Source organism: Grus americana, chromosome 12 (assembly GCF_028858705.1).
Source record: "Grus americana isolate bGruAme1 chromosome 12, bGruAme1.mat, whole genome shotgun sequence".
In the NCBI taxonomy this organism is placed as follows: domain Eukaryota; kingdom Metazoa; phylum Chordata; class Aves; order Gruiformes; family Gruidae; genus Grus; species Grus americana.
The window spans coordinates 9,624,824-9,651,583 of NC_072863.1; the positions used below are offsets into that span (position 1 = coordinate 9,624,824).

The 26,760-nt window shown below is 41.2% G+C and overlaps 1 protein-coding gene across 6 annotated transcripts in view; it reads right to left on the reverse strand.

The window, feature by feature from the left end:
* Positions 1-218: 218 nt before the first annotated feature.
* DOCK11 (dedicator of cytokinesis 11) overlaps positions 219-26,760 on the reverse strand; it is a 91,699-nt gene continuing 65,157 nt past the window's right edge. For 5 of the 6 annotated variants that reach the window (XM_054839154.1, XM_054839155.1, XM_054839153.1 and 2 more), the window contains 13 exons: positions 22,111-22,293; positions 21,344-21,457; positions 19,456-19,671; positions 19,317-19,374; positions 17,746-17,852; positions 16,673-16,795; positions 15,669-15,782; positions 13,722-13,868; positions 12,460-12,670; positions 11,929-12,119; positions 11,169-11,269; positions 9,576-9,714; positions 219-6,979 (listed from right to left, as the gene is read on the reverse strand). In XM_054839154.1, coding sequence (XP_054695129.1) covers positions 6,857-6,979; positions 9,576-9,714; positions 11,169-11,269; positions 11,929-12,119; positions 12,460-12,670; positions 13,722-13,868; positions 15,669-15,782; positions 16,673-16,795; positions 17,746-17,852; positions 19,317-19,374; positions 19,456-19,671; positions 21,344-21,457; positions 22,111-22,293 — 1,827 coding nt within the window. In that variant the 3' untranslated portion in view covers positions 219-6,856. Of the gene's footprint in view, positions 6,980-9,562; positions 9,715-11,168; positions 11,270-11,928; positions 12,120-12,459; positions 12,671-13,721; positions 13,869-15,668; positions 15,783-16,672; positions 16,796-17,745; positions 17,853-19,316; positions 19,375-19,455; positions 19,672-21,343; positions 21,458-22,110; positions 22,294-26,760 lie in introns of all 6 variants that reach the window. The other variant, XM_054839156.1, reaches the window with a different exon arrangement.

Consider the following 26,760-nt stretch of genomic DNA (forward strand, 5'->3'; position numbering starts at 1 on the left):
ACACACTTCCCCAAACGCCTCTTCCAAATGTGACATGGTCACTTGCAATTTTGTTCTCACTTTTATTGGTGTGATGCAGCAAGTAGTTTTCCCAAATTTCCACAGAATTAGGAGTACAAAGTGATATTTTGATACATTCTAGGACAAGAAAACATTTGGGATAAGACTTTTTCTTCTGAACTAGATTTTTGTGGTAGCTAGCATGCTTGCTCCTAGTTGCCACCCAAGTACAGGTATTACAAAAATAGTCTAGCAGAGAGGAAACTTTGGCTAAGTTTCAAGGCAAACCAAAATTCACTGGTGAAAATTACTTATTCCTAAGCCAACAGAAGATTTCAATATTTACTCAGCTCTTCAAGGAGTTTTGCAAGAATTCATCTGCTTTTTAGACACTCATTTTAGAAAAAGGGAAGCGGATCTTTTTATGATAGGGTGGGGAATATCCTGTGTTTTGGGTTTTTTTTGCTTTTCAGCCTGTTTGTTTTTAGATCCTGTGAAAAGAAGAGGATTTAGCAAATTTCCTAGTTGCTGTTAGAAAGTGCCCAAGGACCTGCAATTATAACCAAATAAAAATTGTGGCTTGAAGTTGCAGGACATGGAACTTTTAAGTTGTGTGACTTTGGAATGTTAAACTGTGTGACTGTGCTCAGGCTGTGCAACTACCTATAGCTGGCATGGACTATCCCTGATAGTGATAACCTTTGTAGAGTAAAGCTGATCCCAGATACGGTGACCTCCCTTCTTGCTTTCGGTTTCCTTGCTGATGTTTTCTTTCCTTCCTTTCTTCTGTTTTGTACACTCTTTCTCCTGGGAGAGCCAGTGCCAAGCACGCATCCAGTGGTTCACACACTTTTGGCTGCCTGCCCGTTGTTGTTGGCAGCTGAAATGTTTTTTCCCCAGCTCTCTTCCTCCTCCCTGAGCGCTCGGCTTGATGTCGCATTCCCATCCTGGTGTATGGCAATCAGAATTCCTGCCAGAGCCTTTGATCCTTGCCACCTACCCGAGACTTCCCATTTCTCAATCTCATTGAGTCCCGTCCTGCATCTTTCCGTTGCAAATCTCATGCTTGCTCATGTTCTCAGACAACATGCCTGCACTGTAGTGACTGGAACTCATATAGACACACCTGAGGTATCTTTAAAATAATCTGTTAAATAAGTACTTGGGGTATGGCTTCGTGCTTGGTGTAACCTGATTTATGATCATGCTGGTGATCTGCCCTTGGCCATGTGTTCCTGCTGTTGCCACCTACACAAACAAAGCTACTGATCGTGGGGCTGTGCAGCAAGTTTGCTGATGCATTAAAAAACCCCAACTAATACTTTTTTTCTGTGCATGTTCTCTAAATCATATTAAGAAATGACACTGATGCATGGTGTGGCTGCATGATCGCTATGCCCAACAAGAGGCAGCAGTAATTAGCAGCATGGGGCTGTGGGGAATTGTCCCTTTTGCGAGCAGAAGAGTCCATAGTTGCCCCACATGGATGGTGAGATTCCTCCTTTATAATTTCTGATTTTGCAGCAGCTTCTGTGAACACTTTAGGTCTCAACTGACATAATTATAGGCTCTTCAGAAGATGGCTGGGGTCAGTTCAAAAAAGGGCAGAGTCAATTAGAATACAGCTGGATCTGAGGCAAAAAAATCCAAACCTGTGAGCTGAAAAAACCCGATCTGACTCACAGGGCCTCTCCCTTTTTGACCTCAGTGTTCGTTGAGGGACATCTAGAGCTTTGTGATAGGTGTGTTCAAAACGGCCATGAACTCTGCAAGTTCTCTCCGAGCTGCTGCCCAAGCATCACCGGAAATCAGAAATTACACGGAATAAAAACTACATCCTTTGAAGAGCATTTTACAGTCAATAGGGAAACACGTATGCTTGTGAAAAAAATTGTATCCCCCCTCCAATAAATTGCTAGTGCAAGTCCATGCATCAACCTTTCCGCTCATAGTTCCCTAAACACCAGGGTCTGTTTAATTCACTGATCTGCTTGGCAAGGGAGTGACTCCTTGGCCTCCTATTACTCGTCAAGGGAGGGAGGCAGGGCCTGAACCCGGTTCTACAGCTGTTTGGCCAAGGCTTGCAGGAGCCCTGTACAGGAAGCCTCAGTGGTGGAAGAGAGCAGTAGAAAAAACATCTGATGGTGTGAGGTAAATAACAGTATAGCTGACTTCCGTTACATCATGTAACAGCCAATACAACTGCCTGAGCTTGGCATGTATATTAGTATACTAGCCATTTAAGTTGAATTAGTTGGAGTAGAGCAACAATAAATACATTCCCAAAGAACGTTAGTCTGGGTTTGAAAATTGGAACTACCAACCAGAGCAAAAACCCGATCACAAACTTACTGAATATTCTTTAGGAAAGTAAGGTGATTTGTTGGGACATTTCCATATTAGTGATTCACACCTTATTTTTATTTATAAATTTGTATGCACCTTGGTATCTGTCTCAGGTTTCCTGATGAACCATGTTTTTGAGATCCTCCCAGCTGGATGTGTGGTATTTGTGCCCTTTCAGTATTTCTGAATCAACACCTTCTATTTGCTGCTGAATAATTTACTGTTAACAATTTCATTTGGTGTACTTATGTATTTGAAGATTTATTACAGTAATCTTCTTTAGAGGCAGCATCTGCAATACCTCATTTGAGTAGGTTTTAGTCCCATGAATTGTACGCTGGTATTAGCTTCAGATCACTCATCCTGTTCTGTGAAGGGAAAAAAACAAAACCCTAAACAAACCATGTTTATTGCAACATTTACTTTTCCTGGTTTTGTAGCCTTTTATTTTGACCTGGAATAAACTCTATTTTATCTGGATTGACTGAAATGTGATTGGCTTCTGGTCAAAATTATTGATTCTTCAAGAAAAAGAAAATGAGAATAAAAAGAGCCATATAGGATCGTATTACTCGGTGTCAGAGGTACATCAGTTAACAACCGAGGCAGACGGGATGTACTGTTCTGTCGTTACACACAGAAGGTTGAACAGGGCTTGTACAACACACGTATTATATACAACATGCATGATAAAAGCATTTCTGTTATGAATATGTAGTACTAGGTGTTACATTTATATGAAAAGAGAGTAAATTACATCCAGAATAGCTGAAATAATGTGTGTATCATACTTGGTTCACCATTGCTTGACACAAGCATGTTATTTAAAGGTTAAGGACTACAGTCTGTGGCTGTGTAATAATTATCTGTACCCAGTACTCCTCAATCCAGTAAGAACCCTTTGTTTAATTAGAAGGGTTCAGCTCAGTGAACATCAAATGAACATGCTACTCTCCTCAAGTGGGTAAATTGAGTAAGATGGGGTTTTATTTGTATGAGACTTTTGAGCTCATGACTTCTACATGTTTTCCTCAAGTCTTTTGGGCTGTGTTATGTCAAACACCACATTATTCTGAAGCCTGCTGTGAAGTCCATGAGACTCTGTCTCTACAGGAAGGGAAAACAAACATATTTTATCTGCTTTGAGACAAAAGGTGCTATGTTTATGTAAACTCTTATTCTATATCAAGTACCATGTGGCATATGTTCAAAAGGCTTCTGGAACAAAATAAACGCATTACACACTACAGATATTCTTACAACCATGATTTTCCATTTGTTGGCCTATCTCATGAAAATTTGTATTATCAGAAGAAATTTAGAACATCAAGAAGTACGTAGAAATATATCCTTGCCTGCAGTAAATTCTGGGTTCCAGATTTTTTTGGGGGAAAGAAATGTAACTCTGAAGTTATTTGTCTTAAAATACTACTTTCTAATCTCTCTGCAGACAGAGAAGCAGTAAGTCAAAGAAGAGAGTAAATGTTCACTCTTTGCTTACTCTGTCTAGGTGTATAAATCTCTAAAAGCATGTTCTTGCACATAAAGTGCTGGCAGACCCTGTGTTGCTTTATATGTTCTATTTGCAAACAATCTGGCTCTAACACGTACCATTGTCCAAAACAGTCCTGATACTGAGAGCAGCCAAGTGCTCTTAATCCTCATTGACAGATACTTTACCCTATTTCTTCTCCTTTTATGCAAACAATTGAGTGATTGCAAAATTACCAATGCATCCCTTCTGGAGACTTGATGTGTTATATAGCAGTTTTGCAGCAAAGGTAATTAGAGGTGTATATATAAAATATGTATATGTAGCTATATTGATATATAGAAAGAGTGCATGCCAGGTTCTAATTTGAAATATGTCTACTTATTTTTCCAGACAAAAAACCTCCCATCATTCCTTAGGCAACGTAAGAAAAACAAGTGTTAATGAACAACAAATATTTATATTCTTCCAAAAAAGGCAGCAAATAGGAAGTACCTAATGTGAGTATCAGCTACATAAAACAGGCACATATTTAGTATGCTCCCCAGATATATCTGTCAATTGAGCTGTTCAAACCAGAAATAAGAAAAAAATCTGGAGGACTTATTTAAAAACTGGGACAGTTATGTAGGAAAAGGATAGGAAGAGAAAATGTGAACACCTTCTTGGCACCATTGTCCAGATACAGCTGTAAAACATCTAATGACCACTCCCTATCATTTCTAGATTGGTGAAAATGTAAAGAAACTGGTTTGTTACCAGTCTTTTAATAACCCATCTAAAAAGAACAAATTTGCCTTTCAGATTTTTCTGTTAAAAAAACAGTTGAATTATTTACCTGCAGGACAGAAGGCAAATCCTTAGGGCATGATCATTTTTCTAATTCATCAAAACTGCATGTAAATGTGTATTCTGAACCGTACTGGCTGTATATATTCTAACTGGACTGGTATTAAATACTTTTTATGGCTGAATTACCGAGCCAGCTTTCTAATCTATTAAATTGAAAAAAACAGGACAACTCCAATACCAACAATAAAATGAGAAGTTCAAACAAAAATTCATCTTGGACCATTAAAGACATCCGAAGATGTGAGTAAGAATTTCACTGGAATTCCAGCAAAAAGAAGGAATAACAATCGAAAATTCACCCAACAATGTTATTTCAGAACATTAAAGACATCAAAAAACCTGATTAAGAACTTCACTGCAATTCCAGGAAAACTATTAGGTTAGCTGTAGTATTTAAAAGAGCTATAGTGCAAGAGCTTTTGGATGTCCACATCGCATCATTGCTCACTGTATTCAACATGTGGCTTTAGTACTGATGTTTAGAGTTTAACTAGCTCAAAAAAAATCTTGTAATGTATCCACTGTTAAAGAGCTTCATCACCTTTTAGTAAAGTAACTTGGAAAACTCTCACTATCTGCCTTTGAATATTATTTGTTGAAAGATGAAAATCAATAAGGTAGTAACCATATTTAAACAAACTAGTCTCTCTTCCTCTTTCTGTTAAGCTAAATTTAGAGCCTGCCTGGCATAAAAGCACATACAAGCAGAAATGTGGTCTGTTTGTTCCATAGGCACATCTGTATTTTGCTTGCAACAGCTAATGGGTGAATTTACGGATCACAACATTATTTTCTCAGAAGACAATTAATTTTAGGTATTTAGAATCGTGCATAATAAACATTTTGAAATGTGGTCCAGTTACTATTTGAAGATAATTTTTGTTACAGAAATTAGAAGCCTAACATTTTATAGACACTATAGCCAAGCTAAATACCCAGCTAGAGTCCTTTTATTATGGCATTTTGTTACATATCCTTAAAAACCCCCACCCTTCCCATATGAACTACTGGAACCACTTTTACAATTTATGGGATTTCAAAAAACATGGATTTAAAAAATGCTGCTGGATAAAAGAATTACTGATCTGTTTTCTTCTTCCTGCATCTGAAAGTGTCTTATCAAAAAGAGACAGAGATAATGTATTAAAGCTTTGGGGAGGGGAAGAAGGAATAAAAGAAGTCTGGAAAATAATATGTCAGACAAAAACAATGGGCTTTCAGAAAACAGATCTGTTTAACAGGAGGGAACATGCATGAACATGCATGTCATATGATGTTAAAAAACCCCCTCAATTTTGTATGAATTATTTTGATGTGCTGCATTTTTTTTTTAAAACACATCTCACAGTTTATTAGAATTTTTCTGAAAGGTGTTAAAGCACTTGATAATTCCCAACTCAATTTAAGGTGTCCTCAGAGTTTATATTTGTCTGAGACCATGAATGGTAAATAGAAAAACTCATATCAAATGATAAATCTCCTCAGCGAATACAATCCATCTTCCTGCAGCCATGAAAGGTTAGCCAAAATTGAAATCAGCTATAGTAAGCTCAGCTCTCATGAGGGTTAGTTTAGAATTATCTGCTCGGAGGATGTATGAAAATTATCATTTCTGACTTAGGTTTTAGTTATTCCAGACTAGGAGAAGTTTATTCGCATTGTCTGAGTGCAACAGGGGCACCTGGACCCCAAGTCACTTTTTAGAAGAGGAAGGTCTCTTACTAGTGACTACAATTTCTCCTTCATGTTCCCTGTTCAACAAAGCTTTTTTAGCAGCAAATATGATATAATGCTAAATTCTATATACTCTATGCTCCTTCTATTTACAAAGTAGTTTTACATTTTATTATATTCCATTGTACAATTTTACACAGTTGTTATTTCAATTCATAGTTCAGCAATTCAATACATGTTTTGATAACTGCCTTTCCACGTCCTGTTATACATTTACTTAAAAAAAGAAAAAAGTAGAAAACAAGCACAGTGGCGCAATGTCCAGGCACTTTCAATGTTGCTTGGCAAAATAAGCAAGCACCCTGTTTGAAAGCATGGCAACTTTTTTGGGGAAAAAAAAAAAAAATCTTTGCTCATCATGGATTTTTTTAAACATCCTTTGTACAGTTCCAAGTATTCCTGAGAAAGCTCTGTAAAATATGACTGATATGTTTAAATTTCAGCAGTGGGTCTGAGTGAACAGTAATTTCCATCACCAGATGTTCCGCTGATCGCACAGAAAACATGTAGGGAGTCATGCATCCACGGCGAATGCATTGTATCTTCATGGTAGATCTAGACAAAACAAAATAATCACAAATTCAGTGTAAGTTTCAGTTCATTATTGTAATCAACCTGTTTAAAAAGGTATGCAAAAGAGATATCCAACCTTGTCTTCAAAGCTGTTTCGCAAAGGCAGCATAACAAAGAAATGAGAAAGAAGAGTAATTTAGCAATTTCTATAGCATTCATATATACACCATTCTGTGTATTACTGGATCATTTTTAGTTACAACTAACCAGTATAAGAAAGAAACCATTCTCTGTATAGCAATTTTTTATTATATCTTAGGAGTAACAGAATTCTAATAGTTTTTTGGTAAGCACGGGGAGTACCTGCAGCTAAATACTGCAAATGCTTGCTACATCCATGCCATGTGGCAAGATTTTGTACTTTAGAACCTGAAGGATGGTCTTACAGCACAGCATCTAACTGGACTGGTAGAGCTGCTCTAGAGCTGACTGTGGGTTTGTTTTTCACCCTGTGGTTCACTAGTCAACAAGTTAGCCCCAATTTACATTAGTGAAACTGAGATCACTGGCCATCATCAAGAGTTTCTGGACATCCAGTTTTCTGCCACTCTCTGACGCTTCCTGTACCTGTTCAGCTGCAGTTTTTCAGTTTTTTGTGTTTACCTTTCCCTAATTTAAAAGATCTGTAGATAGGTCACAGGCTGACCCGTGAGTTACCCATCTGCCCTGCCATCTCAAACTAAGTGCACTGCCCATCTTGTTTTGGGGCACTGACAATATTTAGAAAAGCGTATGTTATTTGCAATGAGAACCCTTAATTAACGTAATATATTTGTTATGTTTAATTGAGTAATTTTGCAGAAGAGGAAAACATTTCCATTAAGTTTAAACTGTTAGACACTTAGGTCATTTGATGGCAATACAAAGTTCAAGTCAGCACTTATCTACATAATGTTGTACAACCATAAAGAACAGAGCTCGTAAACATGATCTTCTAAGCTGCCTTTTGATCTAATACAAGAAGAAAGTGAAAAGTATATCTTCCCAGTGAGCCCTTCACTTTGACATTTCAGTTTCTGTTACATTTTGCCCATTAACCAAAGACAACACGACAGTGGATTTCTAAATCTATCAAGATAATAGGGATTGTGCTTTAACAATGCTTCTTTGTTCTAAGATAATCTTAACTACTGTACTGCGACGGTGCAGAACTGAGTGATTTGGTTTTGATTTGACTATTGCAGAATTCAGAAACCACAAAAGTTCCAGCAGCTGCATGCAAATTAAATGTCTTGGAAAGGTTTACTTGCAAACAGCTTAGAGTAAGCAGGTGGCAACTCCTATGAACGAACATTTCTGAGCAAAATTCAGCAGTGGAGTATACATGGTAGGTAATGCACATGAAAAGAATGAGTGTGCAGAATGTGCAAAATTAGTAGTTTGCACATGAAGAAAATGGTGGTCGTGAGCAGAATAGCACAGAAATCTAACAAAAGGGAGGAGGATGCAGCCGTCACTCTCAAATGGATCCTTCCTTATAGTCCTACAACAAACTTCAGCCCCATCATGAGACTGTTTCCCTGAAATTACATTGTACTCTTCCAAAAGAAGACTTTGTCTGATTCCCATAAGCATTTTTTTATTGTAAATAACCCTAACTTAGACATAGCAGCCTCGTGCAGTTGTATTATATTGCCACTTGCACATTTTTGCATTAGTTTGAACAACTGCTTGACTTATTGTGGAATTTACCTATATATTTTTAGTGACTTAAAATGTTGCATTTTTAATTAATAGTCACACATTGACTGTATGTTGAGTAACTGGGAGATTTTGAAAACATTCTTCTAAATTTCAAGTACTATGAATCACAATGCAGCCTCTACTGTTCATTTTATGTGCTTGATACTATAAATTTACAATGAGCTTTTTTTTTTTTGGTCACAATTAGAATTAAATATCAAAATTAAAGAGCAGAGGTATGGAGATTACTTCATAAAGCCAGTTTTCATCTAATTTCACAGCATGATACTAGGTACATGTGCAACTGTTCTTTGAATCTCTAACCTCTCTGATGCTACTATTCAAAAGTATTGTCCTAGAAAGATGCAAGAAAACATTAAAACGTAGGTCAGATAAATTAGCACAAATATTTTAACAGTGCACATAAATAGCATGTTGGCATTAGGCCAAAATTAAAAGAAAACATCGTTTAATGAAAAATAAAAAAAAAAGAGGAATTTAAGCTGGATATAACTGAGGAAACAGAAATTTTGCCAGAGAGTTTTGACCTGTGACTTATCACAGGATTCTTATGATGCAGAAAACATGAGACAAAACATGGAGGGTTATGGATGACCACGGCAGCCAGGAAACTAACGGTATGTGTCAGCAAAGACTCCAACCTGAAGCATACTGTATACCAACACCAGGCTGAGACTGTCAATCAACAAAAACCAGTTTTAGGAACCCATCAAGTGTATTATTTACTTTTCACCTTGTTACCTGCCTTTTTATATTTAGCTAAGCAACATGAGGAGTTACCAACTTTTCAATTAGTTTTCAGTAAGTTTTTGGCATTAGCTAATTTTCAAGCACAGGGAACCACCTCTGTGGGCTCCTGACATGCAGTACGTGCCTGTTCGTGGATGATGTCAGAAAGCTCTTTCACCATATCCCGAAAGTTTGATTTTAGACCCTCATGGTACTCCACTTGATCCTCCTTAATGAGTCGCTCGTTGAGCTCCAGAGCAATTCCACAGGCTTGTATAAACTTCCTGGGGAGGAAAAGAATGAACTTTGGGCATTACAATAGCCCAGTCTTCTACCAAAGCAAACAACTAGAGAGACAAATCTCATTTTCCCCCCCCTTTTCTCCAATGTTTGGGACAGGTCACGTTCTAGGGGCATCCCTGGCACAGTGGATCAGGGAATGGGGAGGGACTGCAACACAGGATTGGGCTTTTGGCTGGCGCTCCTTCAAGCCTGGGTCCTCAGTAAATGGGACATGCACACCTGCAGTGCAACACCGTTGTCTCGTACCTTCTGCCCAGCCACACACAGCTTGCAGATCCCAGATAAGCCCAACCAGCTGCACATAGGGAGGCCATGGTCAGGCACAGGAGGGAAATCAGTCGTACAGGGCTTGACAGATCTGGATGTATGTGATGTAGGATGTGTGCTTAAGGTCAAGTTACTAACAGCAGATACACTCTCCAGAAAGAGGTTTAGATCATGGGGAGCTGTAATATTGTTTTCTTGGTTACTGTTACTAATTTTCTTTGCTTCATTTCACATGCATATTTCTCTTTTTTATAGACTTTAATGAAAATACAAGCATGACTGGGATTTTCTGGGATTTTTTGCATGAAACAGAGATTGTGTTTGTCCTTCTGGGTGCACTGCAAGGCTGGACAGTAAAACCACCTTCCCTCTGTTCTGCATCCACGCATGGCGTGTTTGCAGGGATTGTTCCCTTATTTGTCACACGGTTTGCTGGGTTACTCAATCCACTGGAGGAAAACAGGATTGGCCCAAATGCTGCCTTCTCCACACAATGACCGATGGGCAAAATGGGAGTCACCAGCACCCAGTAATGAATGCAGGAGCTGGTGGGCAACTGGTTGCTCCCAAGAAGTCCAGAAAATAGTGTGGCAAAGGTGAGGTGAAGCAGGAGCTGCCTGGTTCTATCTTGGGAGACACTTTCAACTGGGAGGTAAAACTACCCTCAGGGACAGGAGTTAGAAAAATGCCTGTGCAAGTCACATAGTTTCAAAAATTAGCAACAGAAACAAGAATGATGGTCACCCATAAACCAGAAAGGGATTTGCTTTAAAGTATTTCAAGTTCATCATTATCTAGTAAAAAATCCCTTTGGAAAGATTGGGAAACAACGCACAATATGAAAGATCCCTGAACACAAGACTGTCAGACCTCTGGTTTTCAAACATACTTTCTTCACACTCAAATACCCAGACAAACCATTGAAGCAGGTGTTCCAGTACATCTCCTCGTGGAGATCATAGCCCTGTGCTTGGGAACTCTTGATGTACATTGCTACACTGGCTTTTTTCATATGTTTGAGCACCCGCAACCCTGTGAGACCTGGATCTTTATAAGGCACATCTGAGCATTTCAGCCTCTGCTACTTTTGGAGACAGACAAAAATAGAAGCAAAGCAGGTACCATGTTCCAACCAGCTGGGTAGTTTTTATTACATTAGAAATCCTACCTGAACATTTCTTTTAACTCATTCACCTTCTTAGTAGGATATTTGCTGGACTGGCTGTCACTTAGGAAAGCTCTGGCATAGGCCAAGGGACCGGCATTAACCTAGAACCAAAGAAAAAAGAAATTATTTATGCCAGAACTTCTGTTGAGTTGCTAAAGAAAGTTATGAAGGGAATAGCAAATATTGTTTTTTTTACAAAAGTCATTAGCATATTATTTGAATGCCACCTGCTCTGCATTACTAATGTCACTGGAGGCACCTGAAGTTTCAAAACTTGAGTATTAATTTTTCTATTTAGGTTTTTTAAGACCAAAATATAAATGGAGATAAAGAGAGATGCAATCTGTTTCCTCATATTTTCCTCTTATTTGTGTTTGGAAAAGCAGTATGGTCTGAGTCTTAATGTCATTTATCCAGTTTGAGAAAAGTCAAGTTCACAAAAAGACTATTTGTGCCTGATATTTACAGTGCAGTCTTCAAGAATTAAGTATATTTCAGCATTCACCCATGGCTAACTAATGTGCAATCATACTTGGACTTGACGCTGTAAACACCACTGGACAAAATGCTCGTTGCCATCAGCCCCCCGCTAATGTACTGCCATACGTGGCAGGGCAAGCTGTGCTGGCAGCTTGATGGCTGCAGAGCTGCAAACGAGGTAGTTAATGATTTCTGGAAAGTAAATGTGTTGCCTTGTGAAAAGATGACTCAGTTGGAGACGTGTATATAAATGTAATTTTGAGCTGACATCAAGCCTTACCTGCACAGAAACACAGCCTTGCAATTTGAGCTGCAGCTGGATCATGTCAACATCACCAGCAGAGCAGAGTTTCTGCAGCTCTGCTGTCTTGTCTTTTATTTCATCAGTAGCAACATCAATTGGTTTTAAATTAACCTGATGTTCATAATTGACTGGAATTCTCTTCTTCACATATGGAAAGGAGTTCAAAGCTAGCAGAAACAGCAAAGGAAGTTTATAGATTGAAAAGTGATGCAGCAAATAGGAATACTCTTCTCAGAACATACACAGGCAGATTCTTGCCCTCAGGGTTTTACTCAGTGTGTGTGAAATCCTGAACAAGGCTATAATTTACCAACACAATTTATTAATTTGTAAAAATTTGCACATAGAAATATAAGGTAAATTCCCCTACTGACCAGAATATTGTATCGCAATTCTGATTAAGTAGCTGAGAGAATTTCTGACTCTTTTGGGATATTTTAATGAGCTAAAATAGTCTAAAAATAGTTTCTGATACATACTGTCTCATGTTCAGATGCTTGTACTTACTAGTTAGAATGGTCCTTTTTTTACACTGTTCTTCCACACTGCCATGCTTTTTTCCAGATAAAGTGTAAGGAGTTTCAAATACAAATCTATTGATGTTATGATTTCTTTCAAATTCAGTCTTTCTTTCAGAGATTTCTTTGTCTTCAAAATAGGGCTTCACATAAGTTACTTGAATATAGGCATACTTAGGATCAAGGTCTTTAACATTGACCTGTGAAATAAGAGAGTTACTCATTAGAAGAACAAAGGTTAATAACTTAACTTATAATCAGTTAATTTATCTACTGGGATCTGATTTAAATTGATTCCCTGCTAACCCAGCCCCATTGCATGCAGGTGAGTGATACACCAAACACTCCCTTTGACCTCAGCTGTGATGTCTAGACCATCCGCTAGCAGACACACAAGACCAGGAGGTGTGGCACAAGAAAGATCTCATCTGGTGACAAACAAGCTGCACCTGGAACAGCTAGCTGTGTCACCTTATCCATCAATGCAGCACATGCCTGAGCTACTTAGTCCTTCTAATATGACCTTATCGCTGCCAGGTCATGAGCTAGTGCTAATACAGTGCTCTGGCATGTAAATCTGCAGGCTTGCACAAAGCAATCTTTGGGATCACCAGTATTGTCTTTGGTAACCCAGACATATCCATGGTTGCAACCTAAGAGTGTGAACAGCCCTTGCAGGGAGCATGAATTCCATGGGAAAAAGAAGGAGCTATGGCTGCAAGGCCACAAAAGATTTTCTTCTAGACTTGCAGTGTCAAAGCAACAAGAAGTAACTCTGCTTCCAATCATCTGCTCCTCTGTGCTGGCTCCTAACGCCTCCCAACAACAGGGCTCAGCGAGATGTGGATTGCATTTCCCATTCATAATTCCCAATTCATTTATTTCCACCTGGGAGCCAGATCAGCACCAAAACTTGTCGAGCTATGCAATATGTCCACACAGGAGCATGAGGATGCGAGGAGCAATTGGAAGCAAGCTGCTTCCACCAAGAGGGTGGAAGAGAGGGCTCACTCCTCCATTCCTACTGGCAGAAGAATGGGATGCTCTGTCATCTCACATCTTCAGCTCCACGGAGCAAAGCTCATCCTTCTGTGCTCCATTTGCACAGCGCTTAGAGCAGTGCAGTCCCAAGCCCTGACCAGTATTAAAATACAACCGATATTTCTGTCACACTCATCAGTGCAACTCTCTAGTATGTGGCCTTGATGTTCACAAGCATTTTATTAGCTTGTTCATGCAGTTTAACTCTACCTTGTTAGAATCCTGGATAATCTTTACAGTCTCCGACCCAAATTTTTCTCCATAAAGTTTAAGAAGTCTGAAGGAGATCTCCGAAAGGCCTGTTAGCTTGGGTTCCTTATAGATGTATTCCTTCCCATCTTCTTCTTCAAAGAATGTCTAGCATTAATCACAAACAAGTAGTGAGGAATAGCTGGGTTTCTTCACTTGGAAAACTTTATTTTAGATTTGCTACTTTGAAAGCAAGTTTCTACTAACATTTCAGAAAGTCAGGAACGTTTAGAAGGCTATGGGTTGCATAAACTGAACTTTGCCTGTTTAATAGGTTTCTTCAAAAGTTGTGTAAAAAATCATAAAATTCCTCAACCAACACAAACACGTCATTGCTGAACACAAAGGCTTGAGTATGACCAGTGAGAAATCTAAACAGTGTGGAAGATGGGTTTGGCCAGGGGTTGACTTTTTGGAATGCTGGAAAGAGACAGGCAGGAAAAAAACCCACAAAAACAAGGCACAGAGAAGGAGCAGAAAGACACGTAAGTTGAGGAAGCCCTAATAGCAGAGCCACATGAACAGTCTGAAGAGAAGGATTTTGTGCAGGCTGAAAGGGACTTCAAGCAATAAATAAAGAAATGGGTTTCCTCTGCCTTGATTCCTCTTGTATTCAGGGAAGTGGAACTTGGTGTATTTGCTGTAAACAGAGACAAAATTGCATTAAAGGTTGTGCCTGCATCACCAGTCCTCCCTCTCATGGAAACAGCATGAAAGCTTCATGCTTTGGCGAGCTGTTCCAGTCTGAAGCTGTGACAGAGCAGTAAAACTATCTCTGTGTAGCTGGCATATAAAGCCAGCCAAGCTTTAAAGTACAAAACTGGATCAAGTATTGGTTGTCAAGATGATATGTAACATAGCTTAATTTTAGGGGCTGATCCAGTTATCTCTACAGCTTCTAGAAAATTAAACTAGCAGTTGCTTCCTTTTATCTATTCCTAACCTTATTTACTTTTTACATGTCCAAAGTTGAAGATAAGATGAAGACAAAAATAAAATGTATGTTTGCTGCAGCAAAAGTCAATGCTCTGGTATGTTGTGTGTGTAATGACAGTGGTGTTCAAAGGTACAAACCCAAGATGGTTTCAGGAGTATTCATCATCTCCTTTAAAAGAAGGAACGAGAAAAGGCCGGGCTAAGATAATTTACATAGCGTTTTCTAACAAAGGGTCCTGCATCTCCCCCATGGTTATGGGTCCACAAGCAGAAGCAGGTAGTTCAGAGACACAAGGGAGATGAGGGGTAACACGATTGACTAACTGCTATAGCAGGATTAAAAAAATAAAACCACAACTGCTTTCAGGCTCAGAAGACTTAATTAGCTATAAGATCATGCTCCTTCTTGGGACTCTGAGCCCCAGATCTTGTCCATTTTTCCAGCTGTCTCAGCTAACAAAAAATACTATCTATCTCTACAAGTATGTAACCAACACTCATACATATTTTGCCTCCAGCTTCTCCCATAAGCTTTTACAATACTAATATCTAGAAGGGAGCAGCAATTGTGTGTAGAAGAAACAGTTACTGCTACTACTGTTTATATAATATGGTTATATACTGTTACTGGTTATATACTATATACACTGAATTGTGTTCGTGTAACTTATAATAACTGTAATTACAAAAAACCCCTAGTGTTTTCTGAACCCACTAAGCCACTTCCTAACTGCTGAGCTGTTTTATGGAAAGCCCACCAGCAGAATCATAAACTTTATAATAAATCAAACATTCCTGGAGAGAGACACAAACCCTCACCTCAAGGGTGCAATACCAAAATGCTCACGTAGATGCGCCAGTGGCTGCACCAGAGGAGCTAGCAGGCTTTTTAGCTTCAGGTCTGACAGAGCAGCAGCGTTAGGGGCCGGATGCCTGGTGAGGGGTAGCTGGCGAGCCGGTGTATATACTTACTTGTCCATAAAAGGCCACTCTGAAAAAGGTTCCAAGAAGCCTCTTCCTTGTGTGCATTACTTCCAATATCTTAGCATATGCTCCATGAAGCGTTCTGTACAGCTGAGTGAGTTTCTAGAAATCAAATCTTGACATCATTAGAGCAGAATTTTCCAAGCAGGAAATTCTAGCTAACACTGGAAGCTACTGAGATATCTGAGCACAATTCTTTGGAGAATTCAAACTTGAATTTCTAAAGGGGTTGAACTCATGCAGTTTGCTTTGAAAAAACTCAGTTTTAAGCACATGCTTAGCTTCAGGTCTGAAAGGTACACACACTGCAGTAACACCACTATCCCTGGAGAGAAGGCTGAACCTACTGCCTCAGCATGTGCCCTGACCAAGCCTTTAAGGCTTACAGTATTTTACCGAGAAATTATTTTTTGATTAAAAACAGTTTTATGATGACAAAATAGACCAAGACTTCCCCTAGCTTCAGTCATATAGTTGGATGCTGTCCTGATGTGGAGGGGGTCATGGGAGAGGGAGGGAAAGAGGAGCGCTATTCAGTAGTTGAGCAAGGCCTCACCAAAGCAGGGGTCACAGCAGGGGTTAGGAAGGAGCGAGGTGGAGGGCTGGTAGCAGCTTCCTTCCTTCCTCACCACTTGCCTACAGATCTAGTCCTTTCTTTGAACAGTTCTCACTCTGGTTTTAACCCTTAAAATGCTCAAGTCTCAAAGAGAATCTGGCTTTGATGAGCATGTGGGATGATGACAGCTTTATTTTAGGGGAGGGAAGGTGGGAATTAGTCACTAAATATGAATCTTCCATGTCTTTAGCTTTACTAATTACCCTCCAGACCATTGCTTTCACTGATTTGTTTAATGGCCAGCTATGAAGCACAGTGTGTGCTTTACTGACACCAATTCATTAACTCATAACTTCAAAAGTAAAAAAGCCTCCCGTTTTTTTCTTAGCAATCTAGCAAATTACCTGATATACGCAAACTAGTTCAAAATACCTACCTCAAATTCACGCCGCTTTTCATAAATAGGAATGATCAGCTTGGAAACTTCAGAAATTGCTTCATAGCGCTCTGCTTTCCACAGCCCATCTACACATTGCTCCAGCAGCTCCACCAGGACTTCCTACAAGAGCAACCAAATGGGTGCTGTTAATAACAGTCAAAGTTAGAAGAGAAAACCATTTTAACTTCAGGTACTTTAACAGGTCCCAGTATAAGTAGCCACAGTTACATAAGTTTAAACCATGTGTGTTCCTGGCCTTTCCAAAGGTGTTCTAAATTTTGGAGAAAAAAGAAAAAAGGACAAGTAATTTTTAAAAAGTTCATTCATTCTTAATAAATCACTAGCACAATAGCCAGCAAGTATGTCTTGTTTATTTAGCTCCCTCCCCTGGAGAATGCCAAAACTCTGGGAGGGTATGGAGATGACAGCACTGGAAGTCAGAGGTACATGTCTAAGAAACAGGTGCAAGGAACATGTGTGCAGTAGTGGTGGGATGTGATGCTAAGGATCCTCAAGCCTAGTCTTGATGAATGGGCAATTGGGTAGCTGGGCTGCAGGGTCGCCTTGCTCAGTTGTACAGGGATGGTGCAGAAGTAATTGTGAGACTTCATGACTCACGGAAGGATCTACCCTTTTCCCCAGTGCCCTGCTATGGTTTCTGGATTGTTCTGCTAATGTGATGTCTTGCAGCACAGCCCTAACTCAAGGGGAACCTCACTCGGTAGAGCTTGACTGGCATTCTGTCCCTCCTTAGAAATACCATGCTGTGCTGCTCTGTGCTGGCAGAATTAGCATTTGCATAACATGGCAGGCAAAGACTGTGGTGTAGGCTTTTCAGTCTCAGTGCTAGAAAAGCCTTCAAAAGGAACCAAGAACTTATACCAGTTTTACCTATCTGAATTGTACACAGAAAATCCTTCAATGCAGATAATTGCTGTGGAACAGTCTTCCTTACAGATGCCAGTGCACAACTATAATTTGTTAGAGCTCACATGAACAAAGTCTAAAACTAAATCCTAATCAGCTATCAGCTAGACTACTATCCTGTAGTCTATACTACAGGACCTCACCTCACTGTAATGTACATCCATCATCCCACCATCTTCTTTCATTGCACCTTCTTCATCAATGTTGGGAGTGATTTTCCTGAAGGTGGTGCATCCACTGGGGAAGAGTTCTGTAGCAGACAAAAGCAAATAGATTAGTGGAATAACATATCTCAAATGCATCATGCTTTCATGGCCAAGGAAACAGTCTAGCTGATAGCAAAGTCCTACAAGTAGCAGGGGACCTGACTCACATTTTTGCTAGTGATTTGCTGTATGAGACCGAACACAATCAGAACCTCCCCAGCCATGTGCCATGGGAGTCATTCCTAGTGCGTAACTAACACCAAGCACAACAGATTTCCCAGTGTGCTGTCTGGAAGTCATCTTTGACCAATCTAACCAGCTGCAACCACCTGAAAGTCAGGAGAGAAGGACGAGGGTATATCCTTGCACAGAAGATGCAAGAAGAAAGCTACTGCTGGATGCTGGAGAGCTGGGTGGTAAGTGAGCAGGATTGTACACTCCTAGCAAAAAGTACAGTTATGTACTCCAAAACTTTGAGTAGTTCAGCCTTTACTGAACCCTTTCCAGCCTACGTATATGTAAAGAATGACAGTGACAAAGATAACTCAATGTATTCACTTGATATTCCTTCGGATTTGTTCCTCTTCTTTTTTAGAAGTTCTCCTTTACCACCAGTTGTGGTAAGCAGCCTCCAGGGTACAAATAAAGAATTGCCAACTTTCAATACTCTCCCCTCGGCAGCCATGTGAGATGTGTATATGTATCAGAAAAACAAGTCCTGATTTTTCCCACTTAGCCAATACAAAGTACAGAATTTGGAGGGACTCCAAGCCCCCTGAGCAAGGCACTTAAGACCTTTCCAGCCAAGGCAGTGCACGTAATCAGCTTTTATGCTGTCTTAACTTTCTGAAATGTTAAGTGTCCATTTCAACAATTACTCCCTTACATGGAAATGAGAAATGGAGTCAGTATATCAACTGTGGAATAGATATTTAAAAGAAAACCTGCAAAGTGGTCTTACTTGAGAACACACAAGTCTGTCCTTCCTTCCTGTTTTGCATTAAACCACAACATTCTCTTTTTTCTGATTGTTCTTCACATGTCGTATAGTTAGGCTATAGTCTCATTTTTTGACTGAATTTTGACCGCTTTATTCTACAGTTTTCTGTAGTGCCTATAGTGATGTTTCTGATGAACATATTGACAGTCAGTTTTTAACATGGGCTTCCCCTGTGAGCACATTTCCTAATTTAAAATACAACTGAACATTTAAACCGAGACACGATGTGTCAGTTCTAATTTCACTCAGCAACGTGCCAACATGACTGTCTATGCAGACCTGGCCAGCCTAGTAAATGCCTGTGTATGAACAATTGGATTCCTTTCTTAAAAAATACTAATTTTCTTCTAGCTTCATCCACTGCACTATTTTTTTTTTTCCTTTTCGGCTTGTTTCTAAAATAATCATTTACCAAATTGGGAGAAACTTGTCTTTAAAAAGATTCTGATTCCCTCAAAACCCAGCACTGCATCGTCTTCCTTGTGCCTCCCAAACAGCACACACTTACTTTTCCTGTGCAGAAACTCCGCGACGAGGGCTGCTACATGAACATAACACATGGCTGCCTGCAAAGTACAAAGGGAAAATTAAAATGCCATCTGTACATCTGTCTTGTTGCGCACCATGTTTTTAATTATGTGAATTACCTCTGAAAAGTCTCCATTTTTTACATGTATCTTTGCCATACTGTCCAGCCAGGTTTTCCGGAGCTCTGGGGTACTTGCATAAGATTTGGCTAAACTGTACTGTAGATCTATCAACATTTCTGGGTCCTTTTCATGTTCTTTCATTTGTGCGGTAGCCATAAGCACTGTACGGATTCTTTTCGTCAAATCTTTGACTTCGGAGGGAAAAGCAGTTGCCTGACACAAAACAAATCTAATTAGAAGCAAATACAGAAATAAAAGGCTTTGCCAAAGAAAGACTGTTGCTACCCGGTCAGCCAACACTCCGCCAATCTGAAAATGCCCAGAACACGGGAGATAAGACTAAGTAGCTTCTACTTATTGAACTCACACTGCATACAGTGTACAGTATTTCATATGCAATTAGAGGCATTTCAATCTGGGTGTGCACAGGGCCAATCTCTCCTGGTCATGCGCAGGATGCCAGGTTGGCTGTTCCTGTGCTACAGTGAGGTACTTTGACATCCTGAGGAGCTGGTGTGAGAGCGGGACAGAAGTGCTCCATGCATGCGAATGTCCCAGCATGGGACCATAAACTATGAAAGTATTTTTCATGTCATTCAACATCCGGCTTGTTAGTCTCTGATGTGGTCACTCTTTAATTCCTAAAGCACCAAAGGCATTTGTAGAGCTTCTCACCACAGGAATGTAATAAATAGAGAAAGAAACGCAGGCTCCAGTCTGATCCCCTGCTCAGAGCAGGGCCATCATCGAGTTAGAGCAAGGCTTGTCCAGCCAAGTTTTATAATCTCCAAGGACAGAAATTCCACCTCCTTTCTGGGCCCTGCCCCAGGGCTGGACCATGTTCTTGGGAAAGAATTCTTTAAGTTGGAGCAACTTGTGCCTATTGCCTCTTGTCCTGCCACTCCACACCTCTGAGAAGAGCCTGACCTCCTCACCTCTATAACCTCTCTTTTGGTAGTGGAAAGTGGCAGTTAGGTCATCCCTCAGCTTTCTATTGTCCATGATGAGCCTGGCTCATGTTCCTTCTCCTCGGGCTCCTACTCCCTAGCTATTTCTGTGGCCGTGCACGGCATCCTCTCCAGTGTATTGAAATCTCTCTTGTACTCTTGCACTTCTATAAATACATAAACTGGATATAATGATGGTCTTGTGATGTAAAATATGATCAGCAAAGTATGGCTCAGTGAAACCCTTATAAACACCTGTGTACAGAAGAGAACTGAGTTTTTTAGCCAGGTATGTCCTAACTATAACTTTGTAATAGCACAATTTAACACCTAACTGAGGTTCCCATTCCACCTTTAGGTCATAGGATAATCACAGAACTGTAAAAATACTTTCTGTTTTCCTCTATCCTACTTTGGCAGCTGTGCTGTGTGCAATGGAGTATGCAGTGATGATATAGTGTTCAAGGGGTGGGGTAGAAGCTGTTAATTCTAATGCTAAGACAGAAAATTATTTTCCAAAGAAATACAACCATTAATCTCCATGAAAGAGTGCTTTCTTAACATTACTGACACTCAATTAATTAAAATTAATTCCTGCTAATTATCACCTTCAGGCAACAGAAGTACCAGACCCTCCCTTGTCATTCCTCTCAAAGCTGGAAGTTCTTGGAAAGCTCTTTGGACACCCTTGCAAGCAGCACACCTTGCAAAGCGTAACCTGAATTGCAGAGCTCCCTCTCCTTGGCGTGAGGCCTCACAGATGGAGCATGATCTGCTTGTGCAGCTGGCCCTATTGCTCTTGGCAAAATACTTATATGAGCTTATAAGTCATAGTTACAATCATTAGCTTTACCCTTAAACATGATTTCCTTGAGTGCGTCCCCAGTCTTACATTAATGGCTGACAGCACACGATGTGATTTCATGTCTCCAACTTACCTTCATAGGCCTGTCACTGTTTGCAAAGTTGTTAATGATGAGCAAGGAGTCCTGAAACCTTGTTCCACCACTGAGTGCCACATCTGCTATTAATTGGCTCACTGCAATTATTATCTGTTGGGACAGGGTAGGGGCTTTATTTAAACAAGTCCTAAGAGAAGAGTTTTATTGTCACAGTTACATAAAATACTCATAGGAAAACATCAGGTCTTTCCCACAACGTAAGCAATGGTTGTTGTTGTGGCTTTGTTGTCACATCTCCCAAAGACAAATGGTCTCCAGAGGATCAAACTGCTTTGCTGAACAGCAAGTTCACAGAATTAACAATATAACAATCATAATACAAATTCCTGTTTGCACATTAGTTACCTTCTTCTGTGATTCATTACAACCCAGATGGTATTAATTGTGTCCATAGGTATCTAAATTTGCTTCAGAAAAAACAATGCTACAAAAGCAGCTCTAGAAAAATCCCTCCTCCTGCCTCAAAGGCAGCTCTTCTTGCCATCCCTTCCACCCCAGCCCAGCCAGCCTCCAGGGCAGAGATGTTTCTTGTGTCTGTGATTCCAAAAACTCAACAGCTTGGACAACTTGATGGCAGTGTATTTTACCTAAAAGGCCCTGGGCCAATCACTGGAAACAGGAATTAAGCAAATCCTGGAAATCAAGAGGATTTTTGTCCGTATAACAAGTGACACAGTTATACTGAAATATCTTTTCATTAAGTTTGAGGCGTCCTGCTCTCTACCTTTTCCCCGGTCACTGACCTGAAGATGTGTTCTTAGAAATGTTCTCCTTTTGGTGAACTCAAAGTTATTTCTCATCAGAAGATACAGAAGAGCAGAGGCTTCATTCCTCGTGGAGGACACCTTGGAAGTGCAGCACTTCAGGATCTCGTAGCAGAGTGCAGCGCACATGTTCACTCTTCCCTTGAAAAATGCTGAGGGAAACTTCACAAGAGGTATGCAAATATTAGAAAATACACCATTAAATTACATCCACAGAGCTCAGGTGGGCAGGGGCATGGGGCAACACAGTGGGCCCCAGCCTGGAGAGCCTCAGTAGAACTTCTGCCAGAGTTTTGAGCCTGAAAGTATTTGTGGGAATGAATTCGGGACCTATTTTTAATCACGTTTCCTAGACCAATGTGAACTTTGCTGTCACACTTTTTTGGGATGTGCTTGTGTATGTCCATCTATCCCCTCCCTCAACAACTTTTGGGTTCATTGACAAATTCTCACCAGATTGGACAGACAGAAGTTTTATGTTCTTACAAAAGCCAGAAACACTAGCAGCAGGGCAGAGAGGAGAGGTCCCACAGACATTCCCACCAAAGGCTTCCATCTGGGACATCAGAAAATCTGCCAGAGCTCATCCAGAAGTCTGACCCCACTGGGAAACATGACCTGCAATGCTCGCACAGCTACTTCTACACATCCCCCCAAAAAAACCCAAAATCATGACTGCTCTCAGGAATGCAAACAAGAGACTTGCTTGTCCCAGAGAGCCTAAAATACCCAGTGACCTGCCCTGGCCCCCCCAGACGGAGCCAGCCCCAGTGAGCAGCAGGATCAGGCCAAACCGCAGCTACCTCGGTTAGCAACAGGGCTCAGAGATTTGCAGCAGGGTGAAGAAAAGCAGAAGGGGAAGATCAGCACCCCATACTGCCATAGCACGGCTACCACCTTACCAAACACCTACTTCTGAGCACGTCTGCGGGGGCACGCTCAGCCATGCCTGAATAGCAGATGGCTGCAGTGGTGCCCTGTCCCGGTGGGCAGCAGCCTCCATGCAGGGCTCCTCAGAGCAGGGACCACCAGCGCGCATCTGTCTGGCCATGGTCACGAGTGGTGGCTGGTGAGGAGAGGGCACCGCACATGGCTTCCTTCTACCCCAGTCACAACGGGCTGGGCACAGGGAAGCAGAAGAAGTTGCCTCCACAGCCACCACAGGGACCTGCCTGGAGAAGGGTGATGCCAACACCTCCCGGAGGGAGCAGAGGCTGTTTGAGCATCACACAGTGACACTCTGCTCCCCCTGCTGCAGCTGGGGACTAGCCCCAGGGAATTTTCTGACACAAAGAGGCAACAGAGGCAACCATGCTTTTTGTCTGTTCAGAGATGTGCTCAGTTCATTCAAGACCCAGTGGTCCTCATGGGGCATGGTCCATGAGCCACTTCTGTCTGCCCCACTACCTTTTCCCCATGGGAAATGACAGTAAATACTGTCAGAGTATTCACTCACATCCCCCAAGTCAGAGCCTGGAGCTGTTACTGTGGCCCTCTACTCCTTGCATTACGTACATATGATTCAGAAAAGCTTGTAAGTACTGCTGTGGCCACCACCATGGTGTGCTGGTGAAAAGATCTTAAAACAGGAACCTAGGAACTGTGGCTAGCAAGACTACACCCTTGGGATTACACCGAGCCACACAGGTTACAAGGCAGAATGAAGACACTGACCAAATACTTGGCGTTCACTGCCTTGGGCCAAAAATATTTTCGGAAAAAAAATGGGAGAAAGAAAAGAAGCAAATAAATATCATAGTAACACAGGGCCAAGAAGATCACGTGTGCACTTGGGAAAGGAGGTATTAAGTAATTGCTGCCTGTTGTAATGCAATCCTTCTCCCATAGCGAGATGGGGTCACGCTCAGAACTGGGTTTAACACAGAGCTGGCCACAGTGATGCGCGACTGGGCACGCACAGGCAGCACACAGGCACACAGGAAGATATGGCTGGCACGTTCTCAGCAGGGACCACTGCTTGCCTGCAGAGGCTTTTCAGGCATTTCCAACCCAATGCTAGGGAGAAAAAATTTTGCCTGGGAATCTGCTGCAGAAGAAGCCCAAGCTCCCTCGCTGTGCACCCCGCACTACACCAGCTCTGGAGGAAAACCTGTGCCCTGTTCACAGGGAACCTGCTGCCCTGTGCAGCTCCTTCTGGAGATCAAGCCCAAGCAGATGCAATCGGTCCTGGTGCCAGGTTCGGGGCAGCAGACCCAAGGGTGTATGCCTGCTGGAGATCTGGCCAGGTACTGCCTGTGGCTCTCCAGCTGGCAGGAGAACACGAGCTGGGAAGAGCTGCAAAACAGCATGTGGCGTCAACTCTGCGTGTGCTGGAGGAGTACAATTCTGATCCAGCCCTAATATAAAGGGTCAGAGCAGGAGTCAATGCAGCGAGCAGCTCCCAGAGAGGCTTTGGCACAATAGGAACATGAGGGGAGGGCAGCCACCACGGCAGGCAGGACATGCCAAATGCCCTTCACAGCTGCATGGGAGGCTGTAACGATGCTGCATCCTGAGAGCACTAATGGGGAGGGAAAGCACAGCTTGACATGGTTGGGGGAATTGCTAACAGACAGGGAAAAGCTTCCCAAATCAGCTGTTGCAGGAAAGGACCAAGGCTCTGCTGCCCTGGTCCTTCAGGGCCTGGGATTTGTGATGCCTCTAACATGCCCTGCTAGTGTCAATGCACAAAGGAACAGGCAGGCATGGAGCAGGCAGTTACATGGGGTTTCCAACACTCTCACATCCACATGTCTGAGCTGTTCTTTAATGAAGAACAAATTATCTCAGCCCCTTCCTCTGTGCATGTTTTCCTTCATAATCTTTAATTTCAAGACCATTCCCAAGCATATATATATGTATTTAACTGTAAGTGATGCCTTGAAAAGAAGGATTTAGTTGTTAACAAAACCTAGAGTATAAAACAAGAGCAATCTAGCTTTTGTTGCCTTTTCCCAGCTGGTAAAACAGAGACAGCTTTCTTCCGAAATTCCCAGCACACATGCATGCAAGCCAGATTCATTCTAAAACCAAAACTAAACATGCAAACAATTATAGAACTTGTTTGTTCTTTGCTTTCTTGCAACATTGCTTTTTTTTTTTTTTTTTTTTTTAAGACTTTTGCCTATCAAGTAACCAGATTTAATGCAGAAAGCAAGCTCTTTCAAAGACGTATTTTGGGATGCAGAATAAATCTCAGGAGTTTTTTCCCCTCCAGCAACCATTTGCTGTGACCCTAGAAAAGAGGGGGATTCTTTTTATTGTAATTATTAGCTACAGAAGGCCATAAAAATGTCAGATTGTCCATTCTACCTGCATCAAAGGTATAAGGTTTTCTTGAATTTAACGCTAATTTGTAACTAACAGTGATCTGCAACCCAAGACAAAGCAGTGCAGCTTTCATATTTCAAAACAAACTTGCAGGAAAACATGCCATCCTTGCACTTGTCATGAAATCCAGTGACCCACCCCTGCTATTTTATTGTCACTTTGGGCCTTAGAAAAGCCCTTCAGACGACTTAAAAGGAAGTTTGGGACTCATGTGGTTATGGAGTTGGCAAAGAAAACACTTCCTTATAGATACCATCTGCTGGGCTCATATCTTGCTTTTACAGAAGCAATGCTGTGTCCTGTCATAGGGGAAATGTGAGAAATTAACTGAAATCAATCTTTCATATTTTTGAAGACCCACAATGCCAAATTTGGTGTAGATTCAGGCTGGCATAAATCCAAGAGAACGACCCCACTGCCCATCCTTCCAGCAGCCAAGGACGCAGCCTCCATTGCCGTAATTGGCATTTTGGAAAGTGAGCCTGGAACCCCTGAAGGGCTCCAGATTTTGAAGGCTGATGGTGAGATCAAATCGAGCAGGTGTGCAGGTTTGGCTTTGCATTTAAACAACAGCAGAAAATTTGCCAGGGAAGCAAGGAAAGTCTCTTATTTGCTATAGGCACAAACCAAATACTTCTGGCTAAACAAACTTTTGACTAGTAAAGGGAAGAGGTGTGCAGAGAGGCTGTGTCTGAGCAGGGTGTGTGCAGATCTGCAGCAGAATGGATCTCAAGGCTACGCAGATCACAGCCAAGCAGAAAACTCAAAAGAAAGGTAAAGCAATAAACATGTATTAGACAGTAGAAAAACTGAGTGATTCCTGCCAGTGCTGGTTGCCAATCTGGCAGGCTTTCAGAAGCCCCATGGAAAAACATCTTGTAGGAGACCACGCTGTCTGGAGCCAGATAGGTAGCTAGCAAGACTTCTGCATTTTCTGCTTCTCATGTGTTTGCTTAGGACAACCCAAAATTCAGCCCTAGACTTACTCATAGCTTACTCTTAGCTACGCTGTGGGGTTGTAGTAAAATGTACATAGCACAGACTTTTTCCACCTTTGAAAAAAAGTTTAGCAGTCTCTTTCTCTAATGAAACTTTGCTCAGCAACTAGTGCAAGATCTCCTTTGGAAGTAACACTTTGCTGCGTTTCGTTCACATACTGTGCTCTGCCTGGCTGCAATCTCACGCCACATGGATTTACCTCCATTAATGAAGTGTTGCATTCAAGTGATTTGAGAGGGTTTCATTCATTTTGAATTTATGATAACTGTGCAGCTTGGAAGGAATGGAGTTTGCATGCAC